The sequence below is a fragment of the Mesoplodon mirus genome, assembly GCF_964341445.2.
Source record: "Mesoplodon mirus genome assembly, chromosome: 18".
NCBI lineage: Eukaryota > Metazoa > Chordata > Mammalia > Artiodactyla > Ziphiidae > Mesoplodon > Mesoplodon mirus.
In genome coordinates this window covers 46715573-46732861 of record NC_138994.1, presented here as the reverse complement: position 1 = coordinate 46732861, position 17289 = coordinate 46715573, and the positions used below count along the sequence as shown (strand labels likewise).

At 47.7% G+C, this 17289-nt stretch overlaps 1 protein-coding gene across 1 annotated transcript; it reads right to left on the bottom strand.

Annotated features, from left to right (window-relative positions):
• Window positions 1-3569: 3569 nt before the first annotated feature.
• TP53 (tumor protein p53) lies at window positions 3570-16598 on the bottom strand. Its single transcript, XM_082603333.1, has 11 exons — window positions 16444-16598; window positions 7906-8007; window positions 7747-7768; window positions 7400-7657; window positions 6772-6958; window positions 6579-6691; window positions 6239-6348; window positions 5763-5899; window positions 5602-5675; window positions 5067-5173; window positions 3570-4505 (listed from the first exon to the last, which is right to left on the bottom strand). The coding sequence occupies exons 2-11, from the start codon at window positions 7977-7979 to the stop codon at window positions 4424-4426; spliced, it is 1164 nt and encodes a 387-aa protein (XP_082459459.1). The 5' UTR covers window positions 7980-8007; window positions 16444-16598; the 3' UTR covers window positions 3570-4423.
• Between the last annotated feature and the right edge of the window lie 691 nt (window positions 16599-17289).

The following is a 17289-nucleotide window of genomic DNA, read 5'->3' as shown; positions in this document are numbered from 1 at the left end:
TATTAACTAAGAAGTTAGTTTTTAGGTACATGATCATACGATCAAAAAGGCAAACAGGGGCTTCCCTGGTGGCGCAGTGGTTGAGTCCGCCTGCCGATGCAGGGGACGCCGGTTCGTGCCCTGGTCTGGGAAGATTCCGCAAGCCGCGGAGCGGCTGGGCCCGTGAGCCATGGCCACTGGGCCTGCGCGTCTGGAGCCTGTGCTCCGCAGCGGGAGAGGCCACAGCAGTGAGACGCCCGCGTACCGGAAAAAAAAAAAAAAAGGCAAAGAGATTTATTTTTTTAACCAATGTTTTTTTTTTTTTTTTTAATCCTCTTGAGTGTTCTAAAACCATTATTAGTGGGCATTCCTATATAGTTCATAATTTAAGTTTAAATTATCTTAGTCTTTAACCATTAGGATAATACCAGTATTCCATTACTATTTTTTTTAAACATAAAACAGATCGTGTCACATTCTGCTTAATACCATTTAATGGACTCCCACTGCTTTTATTTAAAAAAATTATTATTATTATTTTTTAATGTATCTAAATTTTTGGCTGCGTTGGGTCTTTGTTGCTATGCACAGGCTTTCTCTAGTTGTGGAGAGTGGGGGCTACTCTTTGTTGCGGCGCACGGGCTTCTCATTGCGGTGGATTCTCTTCTTGCAGAGCATGGGCTCTAGGCGCGCAGGCTTCAGTAGCTGCAGCACACGGGCTCAGTAGTTGTGGCTCACGGGCTCTAGAGCACAGGCTCAATAGTTGTGGCGCATGGGCTTAGTTGCTCCACAGCATGTAGGATCTTCCTGGTCCAGGGCTCAAACCCGTGTCCCCTGAATTGGCAGGCGGATTCTTAACCACTGTGCCACCAGGAAAGCCCGCTCCATTACTATTTTAATTAAGGTTTTTTTTTTTTAAAGGAGTGGCTGCTGAAATTTAATCAAATTCCTTTCAGCATGTTGATATGATATTTTTCTTCCTTAATTTGTTTTTCTTAATTTATTTATTTAATTTATTTATTTTTGGCTGCATTGGGTCTTCGTTGCTGCGCGTGGGCTTTTCTCTAGTTGCAGCGAGCAGGGGCTACTCTTCGTTGCGGTACACGGGCTTCTCATTGTGGTGGCTTCTCTTGCTGCAGAGCACGAGCTCTAGGCACGTGGGCTTCAGTAGTTGTGGCATGTGGGCTCAATAGTTGTGTCTCGTGGGCTCTAGAGCGCAGGCTCAGTAGTTGTGGCACACGGGCTTAGTTGCTCCGCAGCATGTGGGATCTTCCCGGACCACGGCTCGAACCCGTGTCCCCTGCATTGGCAGGCGGATTCTCAACCACTGTGCCACCAGGGAAGCCCACTCCACTACTATTTTAATTAAGGGTTTTGTTTTGTTTTTTAAAGGAGTAGCTGCTGAAATTTAATCAAATTCCTTTCAGCATCTGTTGATATGATCATATTTTTCTTCCTTAATTTGTTAATGTAATGAATAATGTTGATAGATTCTCTGTTAAACCAACTTTATGCTCCTGGAATAAGCCCTACTTGGTTATAGTGTTAATACTCTTTTGATTCATCAATGTATTCTGATACTACTTAGAGATCTTGTATCTCTATAAATTAATTTGGCTTCTAGTTTTTTAGTATCTTGATCAGGTTTTAATATTAATAAAACCACAATAATTTTACATGAATTGGAGATTCCACTCTTCCTATGGTCTGGAATAGTTTAAATAATATTGGATCAATTGGCCCTCGCTTTTTTTTTCCCTCAGTTAAGCTCTTGAGTTTTTCTTTTCTTTTAAAGTGTATTTTTTTTAAAGCCCTGCTTTTGAATCTATCCTTTCAACCAAGATTGCTTTCTCTTTCAGTAAGTTATATCTTTAATTTTTAGGATGCATGCTAGGTTGCTTTCTTTTTCTTTTCTTTTTTTAAATAGTGAAAACATTTATGGCTTGACATTTTCCTCATTATACAACTTCTGCTGGGTGTTATAGATTTGGGGACCCCTGTGTTCCTGAAGTCAAGGAGGTAAGTTTTTTTTTTTTTTAAGGAGGTAAGTTTTTAAAATTATTCCAAATCTTAGTGGGACAGGACTTGAGCTCTCTGAGCCTGAGGGCAGGGGCCATGTCTGCCACAGGCCCCCACAGCCTAGAACAGTCCTGGGCACAGAGTAAAGCAACAATCAATGAATATCTACTGGCTAGATTGTCAGAGGAATGAACACAACCAGAGGGGAGGAAGTGAGCAAGTGGGACCAGAGAGGTCAGGGACTCATTGGAGGTCACACAGCTTAGTAGAGCTGGCCTGAAAACCCAGGACTAATAATTCTGAGACCAGTAATCTATCAGCTCACAAAGGGATTGGCAGAGCCAGAATGGATCTGCTTTCTGAAGTAGTACAGCAGAAATAAAAACAGAGCTAAGGACACACTCGAGAGAAATGCTGAGCATAGGGGGGTCCCGGACACTGGTCAGAAAGAGAGCTTCAAGGTGACCTGTCTACAGGAGTGAGAGGATGGAATGAGTTTCAAGTGCTCTGGTTTGCCAAGGGCCCGGCTGGTGGGGAGAGATGGCAAGGTTAAAGATCTCTAAAAGAGGTGGTTCTGGGTCTCCTGGGGAGTGTTTGGCATTCCCCAGCAGGGAAGAAAAAAGGTGGTTTTGAGGCCAGGGAGGGCGGGTGGCTTCACAGCTGTCTGGGATCCTCGGGGTAAGCCAAGGGACTCCCACAGGCACTTTAAGCCAGGTTGAGAGGACAGTGGCCCCAGAAGCCCCTTTGGATCTTACTCCCCTCTCTCCGCCCCCAGGGTGGCAGGATGAGCCACGTCCCCACTGTCTGGCCATCCCTCCGAGCATTGGCTCGGGCAGCAGCGGGTGATGGGGAGAGATCGCCCCCAGCCCTCCTCCTTGGGAGCTGGCAGCACTGAGGGACAGAATGGTTGGGGAGAGTGCTGGGTTCCCCAGGCTCGACTCTCCTCCCTACCCCAAGAAGCCCTTTGAAAGGTTTTCCTGGCAGAGTCTAAAGCTTCAATTCATTTAGCTGGCTGGCATGAGGCCCGGATGAGGGGATGCTGGGAAGGCCCCAGTCCCACATCCCAGCCCTCACCTTAGTCGCCCCCACTTCCTGGGGACCCCAGCTGGCAGGCCTCCCCCTGCTCTCCTCGATCCATTAGCACCCGCCCTCCTTCCCCTTGGGAACCCAGGTATCCTGCCCCTTTCCCGTGGAGCAGATGGCCACCCCAGAGGCTCAGGCTTGCTAAATCAGACATTTAAATCCCATAATCCTTGGTGAGAGGCTGAGACGGGGCAGAAGCCCAATCCTAGAAGCAGGAGCAGAAGACCTTGTGCCAGCCCTGGCAGGAGAGGAGGGGGGACAGTTGGTTCCCGAGTTATGAATGGAGTCACCCCTTCCCTTATTGTCATGCAGCCTGCGGACTGACCCAGTCTCCAGGCTTTGTTCTCCTCCCGGAACCCAGGCGCTGGGCCCCCCAAACATGCTCCCTGAAGACTCAGGTGGCTGCCTCCCAAACGCACCCCCTTCTTCACCCCTGCACTGTGGGCCCCAGGCACCCCGCACTGGCACCGATCTCTCAGACACACAGGTGGTAGCAAAGTTTTATTGTAAAATAAGAAATCAATATAAAAATGGGATATAAAAAGGGAAGAGGAGGGGTGCGGGTGACAAATGCAGATGTGCCCTGCAGAGTACAAAAGAAATCTGCCGGGGCATTTGGGGGAAATAAAACAGATCTCGGTAGATACACCAGGGATGGAATCCTCCAGGACGTGGGATAGGGTGAGATTTCCCCTTGGGTGCCGAGGTTCGCCAAGAGATTAGATAGGCTTTGGCAGGGCCGGGAGCGGAGGGACTTGGAACTTCCTTCCCCTTGGCCAGCCATCCAGGCATAGAAACTATCAAATCATCCACCAAGGGGGACACAGAACCAGCACCCACAAAGGCACTAAGTCCCAGACATCACGTAATAAAAAGATGGTTTGGGGGTCAGACATACATTATTTCATTAACCCTCACAACAAACTCCGTGAGGTAGGTATGATTATCAGCATTTCGTAAATGTGGACAATCAAGTTCGGAGAAACTCAACAACTTAAGATAGCTTCCCTGGCTAGTATGGTGGAGAACTGGGCTTCCAACCCAGTATGGCTGGTTATAAAATGTTCCTCACACGCAGGAACGTTTTCCTACCTCTCTCAAATGCTCCCCACAGTAAAAACCTTAAAAGCTAAGCTGGAAGGCCCCAGCTACCTCCCCAAAAAACCACGAGTGCAGGCCAACCTCTTTAGCAGAGCCCCAGGCCAAGCAAACGGAAGAATTCCACGGTGTTTTTGAGGCACACCTGCACCAAGCAGAGGTTTAAGCCCCTGAGACCCAAAAAATGGCAGGGAAGGGGGGAACGAGGGTAGGGGTGTCAATAGGGGACAGGAAGCAGAAGATGTCAGTCTGAGTCAGGCCCTTCTCTCTTGAACATCAGTTTTTTATGGCGGGAGGGAGACTGCCCCTTCTTAGACTTCAGGTGGCTGTGAGGAGAGAGGGGGAGGGGAGATGACATCATCTGACTAAGAAGCTCTGGGCCCCTCTTCCTGGACCTGGGCTTTGAAGGGCCTGAGGTGGGAGCAAGGAGAACTTAAGTTAAAATGGTCACCACCAATGGCAGACATGCTGACTGAGCACCTTGGGGTACTTGTGGGTATTAACCTCTCAGTCTTCCCTTATCCCATTTGACAAATGAGGAAACTGAGCCTGGGAAGGGAAGTAACAAGGCCACATAGGACTCCTCAGTACTTTGCAGGGCGGAGGATCTGACCCCAAACTCTGACACTGTGTCCTATACTCCCACAGTTATCAGTCCCCTATTTGAGACCCTAGCTCTGAGGGTCTAGGGGTTGTTAGAAATGGCAAAGAAATATCCATGCCCCTGGACCCCCGGAGGCAGGAAAGTAGAGGAAGACTAAAGAATGTCTGGGCAGGGCTGGGACCCGATGGCAGGGTCCCAGCCTTTTACCTTGAAGGCAGGATTAGAATGGAATCCCATGGTTTTCCAACACAGGAAGGCAGGGGAGGGGAGCCGGGTCACTCACCTGGAGTGAGCCCTGCTTTCCCCTGGCTCCTTTCCAGCCTGAGCATCCTTCAGCTCCAAGGCCTCATTCAGCTCTCGGAACATCTCAAAGCGTTCACGCCCACGGATCTGTGGCAGGGAAGGAAGGGGATAAAGAAGTATTAGGCAAAATCATAGAAACCGTTTTTATGCTCTCTTTAACAATTTTCTTTTTGGAAGAGTCTTCTTTAAAATGTGTGTTAACGTACAAGCTGGCGTTTGAAGTTAGGCACAACCAGGAGCCATTGTCTCAAGGCACCGCTGCCCCCTGATGGCAAATGTCCTAAATACAGGCAAAGCAGTCAAGAAGAAAATAGCATTTGGACTGCTAGACTTGAAACTTAAATCTGTCAACCCAATAATATTAACTACAAGAGTCAAGGCCATGGACAGGGGACAGGATGGCTAGAGAAACTGGGCTTAACCTCACATCGGCTACACTTATATTTTTTCTTCCCTTATCCAACCCCCATTGAGTGGTGGCAAGAGCCTGCATCTCTCTCTCCCAGACTTGGTACCTGAAGAGTGAAATATTCTCCATCCAGTGGTTTCTTCTTTTGAGGTGGAGAGGAGGTGGTGTTGCTAGGCAGTGCTGGAAAATAGGCAAGGAAAGGTGAGAAAAGAGTGAATCTTGGGCAGAACTGCACCCTCTCTGCCTCCTCTTGTCCTGCCCGCTTACCTCGCTTAGCGCTCCCAGGGGGCGGCTCAGGGCAAGACTGCCCCTTCTTGTGGAAATTTTCTTCCTCTGTGCGGCGGTCTCTCCCAGGACAGGCACAAACACGCACCTCAAAGCTGTTCCGTCCCAGCAGATTACCACTACCCAGGTAAGAGGGAAGCAGAAGGCAGTAAGGAAGGTGGGCCCCGCTTCCCTGTTCTCCTGTAAACCAGGCCCCACCTACTCCCAACCACCCCCATCCTACATGGACCCTAAGGTCCAGCTCCAGGAAGATTGAGAAGCCACAGGCTAGAGAGATCCCAAAGCCGGAGAAAAGAGAACTGGGAGGGAGCAGCAGAGGAAGTCTACCAAGGGGATGCAGTGAGGAAAAGATGGCTGGTAGCACGGAAGAAAGTGGTGAAGGGCAGAGCCCAGGGGACAGAGAGAGGCGGAGGTTAGGGAGGAGCATGCCAGCGTGGAGGGCGGCGTGTTGTCCCTACTTGGAATCTTCCAGTGTGATGATGGTGAGGATGGGCCGCCGGTTCATGCCCCCCATGCAGGAGCTGTTACACATGAAGTTGTAGTGGATGGTGGTACAGTCAGAGCCAACCTGGGAGAGAGCACAGGCCCCAGGTGAGGCTATGCAGCCCCGGGGAAGCTGTTAGCCTTTGTGAGCCTCGGTTTCCTCAGCTGTGGAATGGGGATAACCCATCTGCTCCACACACCTCACCGGGTTGTGGGAGATCAAGGAAGGAGAAAGCCCTCCATCTCCCACTTGGATGGTCACTGACAAACCCCTCTGGCCCCCTTCCCCCAGAGACCCCAGTGGCCAAACCAGACCTCGGGCGGCTCGTAGGGCACCACCACGCTGTGTCGAAAAGTGTTTCTGTCGTCCAAATACTCAGCACGTAAATTCCCTTCCACCCGGATGAGATGCTGAGGAGGGGCCAGACCTGAGAGCAATCATGGAGGAATTAGGGGTTTGGGGGCTCCGGGCACCAGCCTTGCCCATCCACAGCCCCCCACTGCTCACCGTCGCTATAGTCAGAGCAGCGCTCGTGGTGGGGACAGCGCCTCACAACCTCCGTCATGTACTCTGACTTCTTATAGATGGCCATGGCACGGACCCGGGTGCCGGGCGGGGGTGGTGAGCTGACCCACAGCTGCACCGGGCAGGTCTTGGCCAGCTGGCAAAACAGCTTGTTGAGGGCAGGGGAATACTGGAGGAGAAGGAAGAATGAATGGAAGGTCAGGGGACAAGTACCTAGGGGTCAAATGAACAAACACTGCATTAAGTACCGACTGGAAGCCATGTCCTGTGGGGGGAGGGTAGCTAGAGATGGCACGGTCGGGCATCTATATCCCAGAAGCTTACTTACAAAAGCCAAAGAATGAATGAGAATGAAGAAAAAAGAATAAAAGAATGGCCTCATGACAGATGCTGAGAACGTGATGGGAAGGATGAAAACCCAAGGTCAAGGGGGGAAACGCAACTTTGGGACTGGGGTCAAAGGTCATAGACTAACTAGGTAAAATGTAAAAAGACTGACAAAAGGCCAAAGGCTGAAGTGGAACCCTAGAGTTCCGTACAGAGAAACCCTGGGGCACAGGGGCCATGCATCGAATTGTCACAGGGAAGCCAGCCCTTCAGGGCCACTGACCGTGCAGGTTACAGACTTGGCTGTTCCAGAATGCAGGAAACCTAGATGGAACCCATAGCTGCCAGGGTAGGTCTTCTGGGAAGGGACAAAGGACGACAGGGGCCAGGAGGTGGCTGGTGCTGGGGCGGCCGGGGCGGGGGCAGCTGGCGCAGGGGGCTCTGGCATTTGGGGGGCTTCATCTGGACGTTCATCCAGCCAGTTTGCGACGTCTTCTGGGGACAGCAGCAGGTCATCCACGGCTGGGGAGAGCTCAGAGGACTGTGGACGGGAGAGACAAGAGTCAGAAGGCCAGGTTTTCAGCCCCCAGCTCTGCAGCCCCTGGGCCCTTCTCGCAGCCCAGTCCTTACCAGAAGGTTGTTTTCAGGAAGCCTGAAAAACAAGAGCAGAAAGTCAGTACTGGTTTTTGCTTCCCACAGGTCTCTACTTAGGGGGCTGGGGACTCGGGTGGGGCAGGGTTATTAGAGGCTGAGCAGTGAACCTGCCCCTCCCTCCAGACCTCCACTTACAGTTTCCACAAGTCTGAAAACGTCTCCTGACTCAGAGGGGGCTCCACGCCGAGTTCTGCCTGCGACTCCTCCATTACAGCTCCCTGGGAGGCAGTGTGGCCACTGCGGGGAGAAAGGCGAGAGGATCCAGCGTGAGACATACCCAGCCGAGGGTCACCTCGCCCTGAGGCGAGAAGGAGCCCTGTGCACAGACCACGCCAGGGTGGTGAGGATCTGCTACGGGGGCAGGACTCCCCCACAGCCCAGGCTGCGGCCTGCCCCTCTCCTCACCACGCAGAGAGGGACTTCCAACCCTCCCACCACTGAATCCAGAAGCCTTCCTCAGTGTCTACCTATTTCTGCCCTCCTTTGTGGTAATAAGGCTGAAGCAACTCTCAGCCCACTCCCTCCATCTGGGGGAAGACACCTCCCCTGATGCGCCCATTCCCCACCTGCACCCTTGGGACGGCTCCTCACCCCTGGCTTACAAATCCCTCAGGACCCAGGCCCTGCCCACCTCTTTGACCTCATCTCCTAGCACCCTCTCCTTTCTCTGGTGCTTGAGCTCCACTGGCTGCCCTGGTGCCAGAAAGGCTGGGGACCGCTGCTCTACTGGAATATAAACTTCCACAGGGCAGGGAAGTTGACTTGTTCACCAGTTATCAGCATAATGCCTTGCACCTGGTTGGGCTCAATAACTGGGGTGAATAAGTGAATCGTCGTACCTGGGCCATGAGTGGTTATAAGCAGTCAGGGGAACAAGGGGGACAGAGCGGTGGCTGCGGTCCGGGCCATGGCCCTGCCGCCATCGTCTCATCTCTCAGGCCAGCTTTCAAATGGTTTCATCATGCCCTCTTTCTTTCTTTTTTTTCTTTTTGTTCCCAGTTCATTTCCCGTATATTTATTCTCGGATTAGTGATTTTTGAACAGGTGTTCATCTCTTTAGAAATACCTGTGCCATGACCGCAGACTACTCAGATTTCTTTTTGGCATTTGGTGGCATATGATGGGAAAAGTGATGAGTTGTATGACAGGAGAGGTACAAGGTGAACCTTAGAGTAAGTAAGACTTTATGCATAGTTCTTCTTTTTTTCATGTGTGAATTCTTTTTTTTTTCACACACACACACACACACTGTATTTTATTTTTACAAGAGATAAACAGACTGACACCAAGCATTGTAAATGGATGACCACAACAAAAGCAACAGTGATTGCAAGTACCAAACACGAAACACAGTCACACTATGTCATAATATTGACATTCAGTCCAGGAATCCTCCACTGTAACAGCTCCTTTACTTTGCAGTGAAAATTGATTTGTATATCTTTTGCCTCTGAGTCCTTGTGGGATTTTTTTTTTAATTCAAACAGAAGGTCACAAAAATTATAATCATCCTCATCAGTTCACTCAGCCCCATGTCATTAATTTTTTTTTCATCTTGATCTTTTGTTAGCACCATGCCCTCTTTCTTGATGCCAAATTTGTCATCAGCTTTGCTCAGAAACACGCCCACTGGAACAGTTCCTGTTCAGTACATTCCCACCCCCCCACCCCCCCCACCCCCGCTGTCTCAGTGGCACTGACAAACACCTCCCGCACCACGCCCCCCAAGCGAGCAGCTCTTTTCTCATCTCCCTTAAGGTTCACCTGCACCTTTATGTTGATACAGAACCTGCTTTCCTGTGTATTTAGAGTGTGCAAAATCCTTTCATGTGGGTTACCTTATCTGTCCCGATAACCACACCTGCCTCTTGACAGGTGAGAAAGTCTCACAGAGGTTAAGTGACCAGCCAGACAACACACACAGGTGAGTGAAAGAGCTTTTATGAAAAATGACTGTTCGAAGGTCTAGGATTAAGAGGCTTACTTCATCACAGACTAACCTGCAGAGCGCTCATTTGTAATCAGTTAAGTCTGAACGTGCAGATTTTAGCTGATGAAAGTCCGCCCACTGAGAGGTTGGCAAAAGGCCTCTTATCATAACTCCCAAAGCTGATGGGGGATGGACTATGAACGTGCATGGAGGAAGGCAAGAGGGGACAGCAGTGGGACCCCAAACATTTGCCTTGGGGGGAAGGACCAGGGTTCCCCCTGGATCGATGATCAAAACAACTTTGAGACTTTTATGGAAGGGAGGCTCGTGTCAACAGAGATGGGGCTCAGAAGTCAAAAGCCCTTGGTTTGATGTTGTATTGTCACTTAAATTTGCTGCATGACCTCACTTATCTTAAAGCTCCCATGGCAAACGTGGCAGAGCATGGGCTCTGGAGGCAGACAGGCTAGGCCTGCATCCCAAGCTCACCATCTAATAGCTGTGTAACTTTGGGAGGTTGCTTAACCTCTCTGTGCCTTAGTGTCCTTTGCTCTAAAATAGGGCCCCACTTGTTATGGGAAATATAAAGAGTTGAGAAAAGCACCTAGCACTTAGAGCTCAATAAATGCTTCTCTTTATATGATTATCCCAATTTTATTTGTTCTCTATTATTGTTGGAGAGTGAGAGCTTTGTGATTGCGAGGGGGTGGGGCTTTTGGGGTCCTGCCTGCATTCATGCTAGTTCCCCTCCTTCAGGCAACTCTGTTTAGTAAACATGCCAGGAGGGGCTGTCCTGGGATGGTGGGCCAAGGTCTCAGTCCCACTGCGGGGAGACAGCCCCATGGACATAGGAGGTCTCCTTCTCTCAGACCTCGGCAACAACTGAATTCTCAATGTTTCTTTCTCTAGGAAACCTCTTCACAGTAGGTACTTCCCATGGGTATGAGCATCAGGGGGTCATGATGGTTGTGCGAGGCAGAACATTTACACTGGCAGCCCTGGTGGGAAGGCAATAAACTCAGCTGGGACCCAAAGGAGGGGCAGGCCTGATGGCCATCATAACAATGGCGGGGGTTTATATAGACCTTATCTGGATCCACTGCTTTCAGTGGCTAATCTCAATCCTCTCAAAAAGCCAGTAAGGTAGGTGCTATCATCAGAAGAGAGGAACTGAGGTTAAAGGAATTACCCAGGCTCAGAAAGCTCCCAAGGGGCAGGGCCAGGGATTTGAACCTGGGCTGTCTGAAGCCACACCCAAGCTCTAAATAATTATGCTCCTCTGGCTCCACCCAGAGTCTGATGTAAAAAAAATTTTTGGCTGAAAGCTATGTGATTGGGCAAAAAAAAAAAAAAAATTGATTCTGGGAAGAAATAAGGCAGCGTCTGGTAAAACTGAAAACACGTACATTTTACTACTCCGCAAAACCACTTCTAGGTGGACGCCCTAGAAAAGTGGTTGCAGGGTGCAACAGAAGGAGTCTTGCACAAAAATATTCATGTCGTTGTTCCTAATGGCAGGTGACAAGAAACAACCTTACTATCCATCAATAGGAAATAGGTAAATGAAACGTGGTGTATTCATTACAGTGGTTTAGGGAAATGAATTATCTGGATATGTAATCCAATACAGCTCAGAAACATGTTGGGTAAAAATACAATTTGCAAGAAAAAAGCAAAACACAGTAATTTGGTTCATGGAATTTTTTTTTTTTTTTTCTTTTTGCGGTATGCGGGCCTCTCACTGCTGTGGCCTCTCCCGTTGCGGAGCACAGGCTCCGGACGCGCAGGCTCCGGACGCGCAGGCTCAGCAGCCATGGCTCACGGGCCCAGCCGCTCCGCGGCATATGGGATCCTCCCAGACCGGGGCACGAACCCGTATCCCCTGCATCGGCAGGCGGACTCTCAACCACTGCGCCACCAGGGAGGCCCTGGTTCATGGAATTTAAAAATATAAAATGACGGACTTCCCTGGTGGTCCAGCAGTTAGGATTCCGGGCTTCCACTGCAGGGGGCACAGGTTTGATCCCTGGTCAGGGAACTAAGATCCAGCATGCTGCGTGGCAGCACAGGGGGATAAAAACAAAACAATATATATACATATATATAGAAATATGAATATATATAATGACTATTGCTTATAAACGTGTATGTAAAAGTATGAAAGACAGGCAAGAAGAATAAAAGTTCACAAAATCTATGATAGTGATGGTCTCAGGGAGAGGAGGATGTATGCTTAGGGTGCTGAGGGTAAAGTCAAAGGGGGTTTTAGCTTTATTAACAAAGAAAAATTTAAAAAGATGGTATCCATACGTTACTTGTATAATTAAAATATGGACAAAAATAAGACAGAATGTTAAGTGTTAAAATTATTTGGTGGGGATATGTGTTATGTTACTTTTGTACCTGTATTTTTCCAAAATAAAAAATATCTAAAAATGAAAAATAAATAGAAATTATGGAAAATTTTAACCATATAAAAAGGTAAACAGAAAAATATCCCAAGTACCCATCACACAGCTTCAAGAATAATCAACATTCTGCCTTTTTTGTCTCATCTATACCTCTAGCCACTCCCCACAACCCCACAAATGTTTTTGAGATAAAACTTACATAGGTTGAAATGGCATCATACTATTTTGATCACAAAACTTGACAAATTTTGATACAGCTCTGTAACCCACCCCTACCAAGACAAAGATGTTGTGTTCTCTGAAAGTTTTATGTTCAGGTCTATTAACCATGTCAAATTAACTGTTGTGTATGGTGTGAGGTAGATGTCAAAATCCATTTTTCTGCTTCAGTTGTTTCAGCACTGTTTGTTGAAAGACTTTCCTTTCCCAACTGATTCACTTTGGTGCCTTTGTAGAAAATCATTTACCATATTTATGTCTTTCCCCATACTCTATTCATTGGTTGTTGTCCTACTGTATCTTTTTTTTTTTTTTTTTTGCGGTACGTGGGCCTCTCACTGTTGTGGCCTCTCCCGTTGCAGAGCACAGGCTCCGGACGCACAGGCTCCGGACGCACAGGCTCAGCGGCCACGGCTCACGGGCCCAGCCGCTCTGCGGCATGTGGGATCTTCCCAGACCGGGGCACGACCCCGTGTCCCCTGCATCGGCAGGCGGATTCTCAACCACTGCGCCACCAGGGAAGCCCTGTCCTACTGTATCTTTACAGTAATCTTGATATCAGGTATTTTAAGACCTCCAACTTTGTACCACTGCTTCATTTCGGAATCAGCTTGTCAATTTCTACAAACAATGTTTTAAATCATTGAGTTAAATCATTCTGAAGAGTACAGACACCTTAACACCAATAAGTGTTCTAATCCATGAATACGGTATCTCTCTGTTATTTAAATCTTCCTAAATTCTCTCAGCAGTATTTTGCAGTTTTCAATGTGGAGCTCTTGTCCATCTTTTGTTAAATTTATCCCTGAGTATGCCGTGTTTTTGACTTTGGATTCAAGGTTGCTATTATATAAAAATACAATGTATGTATATTGCCTGTGAAACTTGTAACTTTGCTACAATCACTTATTAGTCCGCATAGTGTGAAAATGAATTTTCTATTAGGACTTTTTGTGTACACAATCATACCATCTGTGAATAAAGCAATTTTATTTCTTCTTTTCCAATTGTTATGTTTATTTCTTTCTCTTGCCCGGTTAAGACCTCTAATTTACAATGCTGAAGAGGCCAGAGTCAAATCCTTATCTTAGAGGAAAAGCATTCACTCTAGTCTGTCACTATTAGGTATGTTGTTGATGGTAACTTGATTGGGGGTGCACTGTATCAGACTGAGGAAGTTTCCTCTCCTAGTTTGCTGGGAGGTTGGTTTTTCTTTTAAAATCACAAACAGGTGTTGCATACTGTCAACAGCTTTTTATGCATCTATTGAAGCTGATCATAGGATTTTTACCCTTTAATCTGTTGATGTGGCAAATTACAGATTGATTTTTGAATGTTAAATCAACGTTGCAGTCCAGGGATAAACTCTACTTGGGGACGATATATTTATCATTTTTATATATTACTAGATGTGATTTGCTAAAGTTTGTCAGGTTTTTGCATATATATGCTGACAGCATTACACTGGCCTCATAAAATGAGTTGGGCAATGTTACTTCCTCTATATTCTGAAAGTTTATGTGAGATTGGTTTTGTTCCTTCCTCAAGTATTTGAAGTGAAGAACAAAGGATAGGAAATACCACTAAGACAGCAGATTTAAACCCAAATGTAACAATAATTGCATTAAATGTAAGTGGACCAAGAGCTCCAATTAAAGCAATTCAGTGGGGAAAGGAAGGCTATTTCAACAAGTGGAGCTAGAACAACTGGATATCCATAAGAAAAAATAAAACAGAACCTTGACCTCACATCATGAAAAAATTCTTAATTAATCAGGTAATTAATTATGGCTCACAGACCTAAGTGTAAAACCTAAAATTAGAAGGTTCTAGAAGAAAATATATGAGAAACTATAAGAGAGTATCTTCATGACCTTGGGCTAAGATTTCCTAAACAGGTCACAGCAACCACTTAAAAGAAAAAAGAATCTTCTGCTCCTCTTAAGAGCTGTTAAACAAACAAGCAACAGGTCAGGAGAAAATACATGTACCTGACAACAGATACACTCTTCCTATCCAGAATGTACAAATAACTTCAACACCTCAACAACACAAAAAGCAAATACACCAATTTTAAAAATGGGGAAAAGACTTGAACAGTCTCTTCACATATAACACAGAAATGGCCAATAAGCACATGCAAACTGTTGAACATAGTTAACAGAGAACTGCAAAATGAAACCACAGTGATGTGCCACATCAGAGAGACTGACAAACCAAATCCTGAGACAGGATATATCCTGCTGGTGGGAGTGTAAAATGGTACAACCATTTTGAATAATTAAAACTTTTTAATAGAATTTAAAAAATATATAGATCTACTCCTCACTCTATGACCCAACAATTCCACTCCTAAGTATTTATCCAAGAAACATAAAAACATGACTACAAAAGTAATTGTACAAGAATGCTGATAGCAGCTTTATTCAAAATAATCTCAAATGGGAAACAACTCAAAGGCCATCAAAAGGAGAATGCATAAACAATCGATGGTTTATTCACTCAGAGGAATATATTAAAATAAAAAGAAGCAAAATACGGATACACTGATACATGCAATAAAATGGGTGAATTTCACAGATATAAGAAGTTCTCCAACAGGCAAAAATAATCCATGGTGACACAAATCAAAATAAAAGTGGGGAGTCAAAGACAGGGAAGAAGCAAGAGAAACTTGTATTTTGATAGGCGGCGGGTGTAAATGCTACCCCTAATTTAGAAAAAAGGACGCAAGTACAGCGCACAGTGTCTGGTTCGTAGCAGGTGCGTGGTAGGTGACCGCGCCCTAAACGATGAAAATGCGGGAAAAATGGATACGGGTCCGACTTCGCGCGGGGTCCGCCGCCTCCCGCAGGCCAGAACTAGCCGGGACTGGAGAGCTGCACAGAAGACCTCGGGCCCCGCCCCTCTCCAAGCCCCGCCCCATCCGCTTCAAGACGTTCACTCTGCGTCCGAAATGGGAATGGCTCAGCCCAAAGCCGAATACAGAAGAAATCGTTTCTCCGCCACAAACAAACGACCCATCGTTACACTCTTTTATCGTTTAATGCTCAGATGTACCCATTCTCGAAAATACCCAGGGTCTGCCCTCAGACACTTAAAGAAAAAAACCAAACCATCCCACGCAATGGTAGCGTCCGCCTGGTTAGCAGTCGACCGGGATGGAGCACACCATTCAAAGAGGGGGGAGGGATTGAGGTTTGCATGAAAACGAATACCTTTTCCTTTCCAAAAGCGGTAGCTAAGTAGTCCAGGAGGGGCAAAAAGAAAAAGAAAAAAAAGTAAAGGGGGTTAGCAACCTCCCTCCGCAAGCAATAGGAACTAGTCTAAAAAGACCTTTTCTTTTTCTACTTCCCTCACATAGGGTGAATAGTGGTCTGTTCCGAAAAAAGAAACCGGAAATGCTCCTGCAAGTGGCAGAAATGTAAATGTAGAGTCAAACAATAACAGGACTCCCGGGCCTCTCAGGCTGAGTTAGTTCTGCCGGGCTTCGCGGGCAAATCTCTCATTTAGCACGTCCCACTTCCACGACTGACAGTCTTTAACCGGATTTTCTCCTTCTAGCGGAGCCACGGGCCATTTGGAAAGATCACTCCAGGAAGGACAAAGATCCGGAAGTTATGGGACCATAGCAGCTTGGCCTTCCCGGATCACCCCGAATAACCACTTCGGAATGGAGCCCGAGGTTCCACTGGGATGCCAAACGCTCTAAAATCCCGAGCCACGAATCCCCAAAGTTCCGAGATCCGAAAGTCTCAGACCTTGATGCTTTCTGCGTCTTATTTCGGAATCCCCCACACCCTGGGATGGGGTGGTGGTGGTTGGAAGAACCCCTTAGGCCGGCTCAAGTTTCCCCAAAGCCCCACTCCCCCGCCCAAGTGTTCAGCTTGGAGTTCGGTTGGTCCTAACATCCCCATCATCTACACTCGGGCCTCCCAATATTGCATTCCTCTGTTGGTGCCGCTAGCCAAGCTTGCATTCCCCCCCAGAATCGCTAAATCCCCAATGCCCCGCCCCCAGCCCCCAGCCCCCTCTATTCCCGCGAGCTGAAAATACACGGAGCCGAGAGCCCGTGACTCACAGAGGACACATGAGGCTCAGTCAAGAGCTTACCCGAAGCTCAGGGGAGCGTGTCACCGTCCTGGGATGCACGCTCCGAGGCTGGACGCCAGGTGACCCCGGACCCCAGCTACTACCTGCGGCCAGGATGGTAGCTCTGGACTTTTGAAGAGCTCAAAACTTTTAGCGCCAGTCCGGAGCACGTGGGAGGGGAAAATCCCAATCCCAGCAACCCTCGCGAGGTTCCTGGCACAAAACTGGACAGTCGCCATGACAAGTAAGGGCAAGCAATTCCCCTGCGGGCGGAGGCGATGGGAACTGAGATTAGGAGAGGAGATTGCGGGGAGAGTCAGGATTCTCGCAGTATTGGTACTGTAGCTACTGAGAGTTTGGGGTGGGGAAGTTCGACGAGCCAGAGCCGTGAGGGCACAACTGGTGGAAACCATTTTGGTAGAATTCTGTCACTGTGTCAAATATGAAGGTGAAAGGAAGAAAGGCTTTGCACTTGTCATTCCCTCTGCCTGGAACACTCCTCTTCCTAAATAGCTGGATAGTTTTTACTCAACAGCTAAAATGTCACAGCCCCATCACTTTCTGAAATGATTTGTTCCTTGCCTTGAATACACAGCAACCTAAGCCTTAGGAGGGCGGAGACCTTGTCTACTATCTTATTAATTGTTGTATTTCCCAGTGCCTAGTACAGTACTGGGTAGCAAGTAAGAGTTCAGTAATAAATATTTATTGAATGAATGAAAAGAGACGGAGGTCTGAAGAATTTAGCGAATGAAATGCGAAAGAGGCTTAAAACCAAACATAGCGCTAGCGCCCTCTGCAGGTGGGGGAGAGGAGTAGGTGCTTTAAGAATGATCGCAGAAGACCGCAGGGGGAGCTCAGGCACTT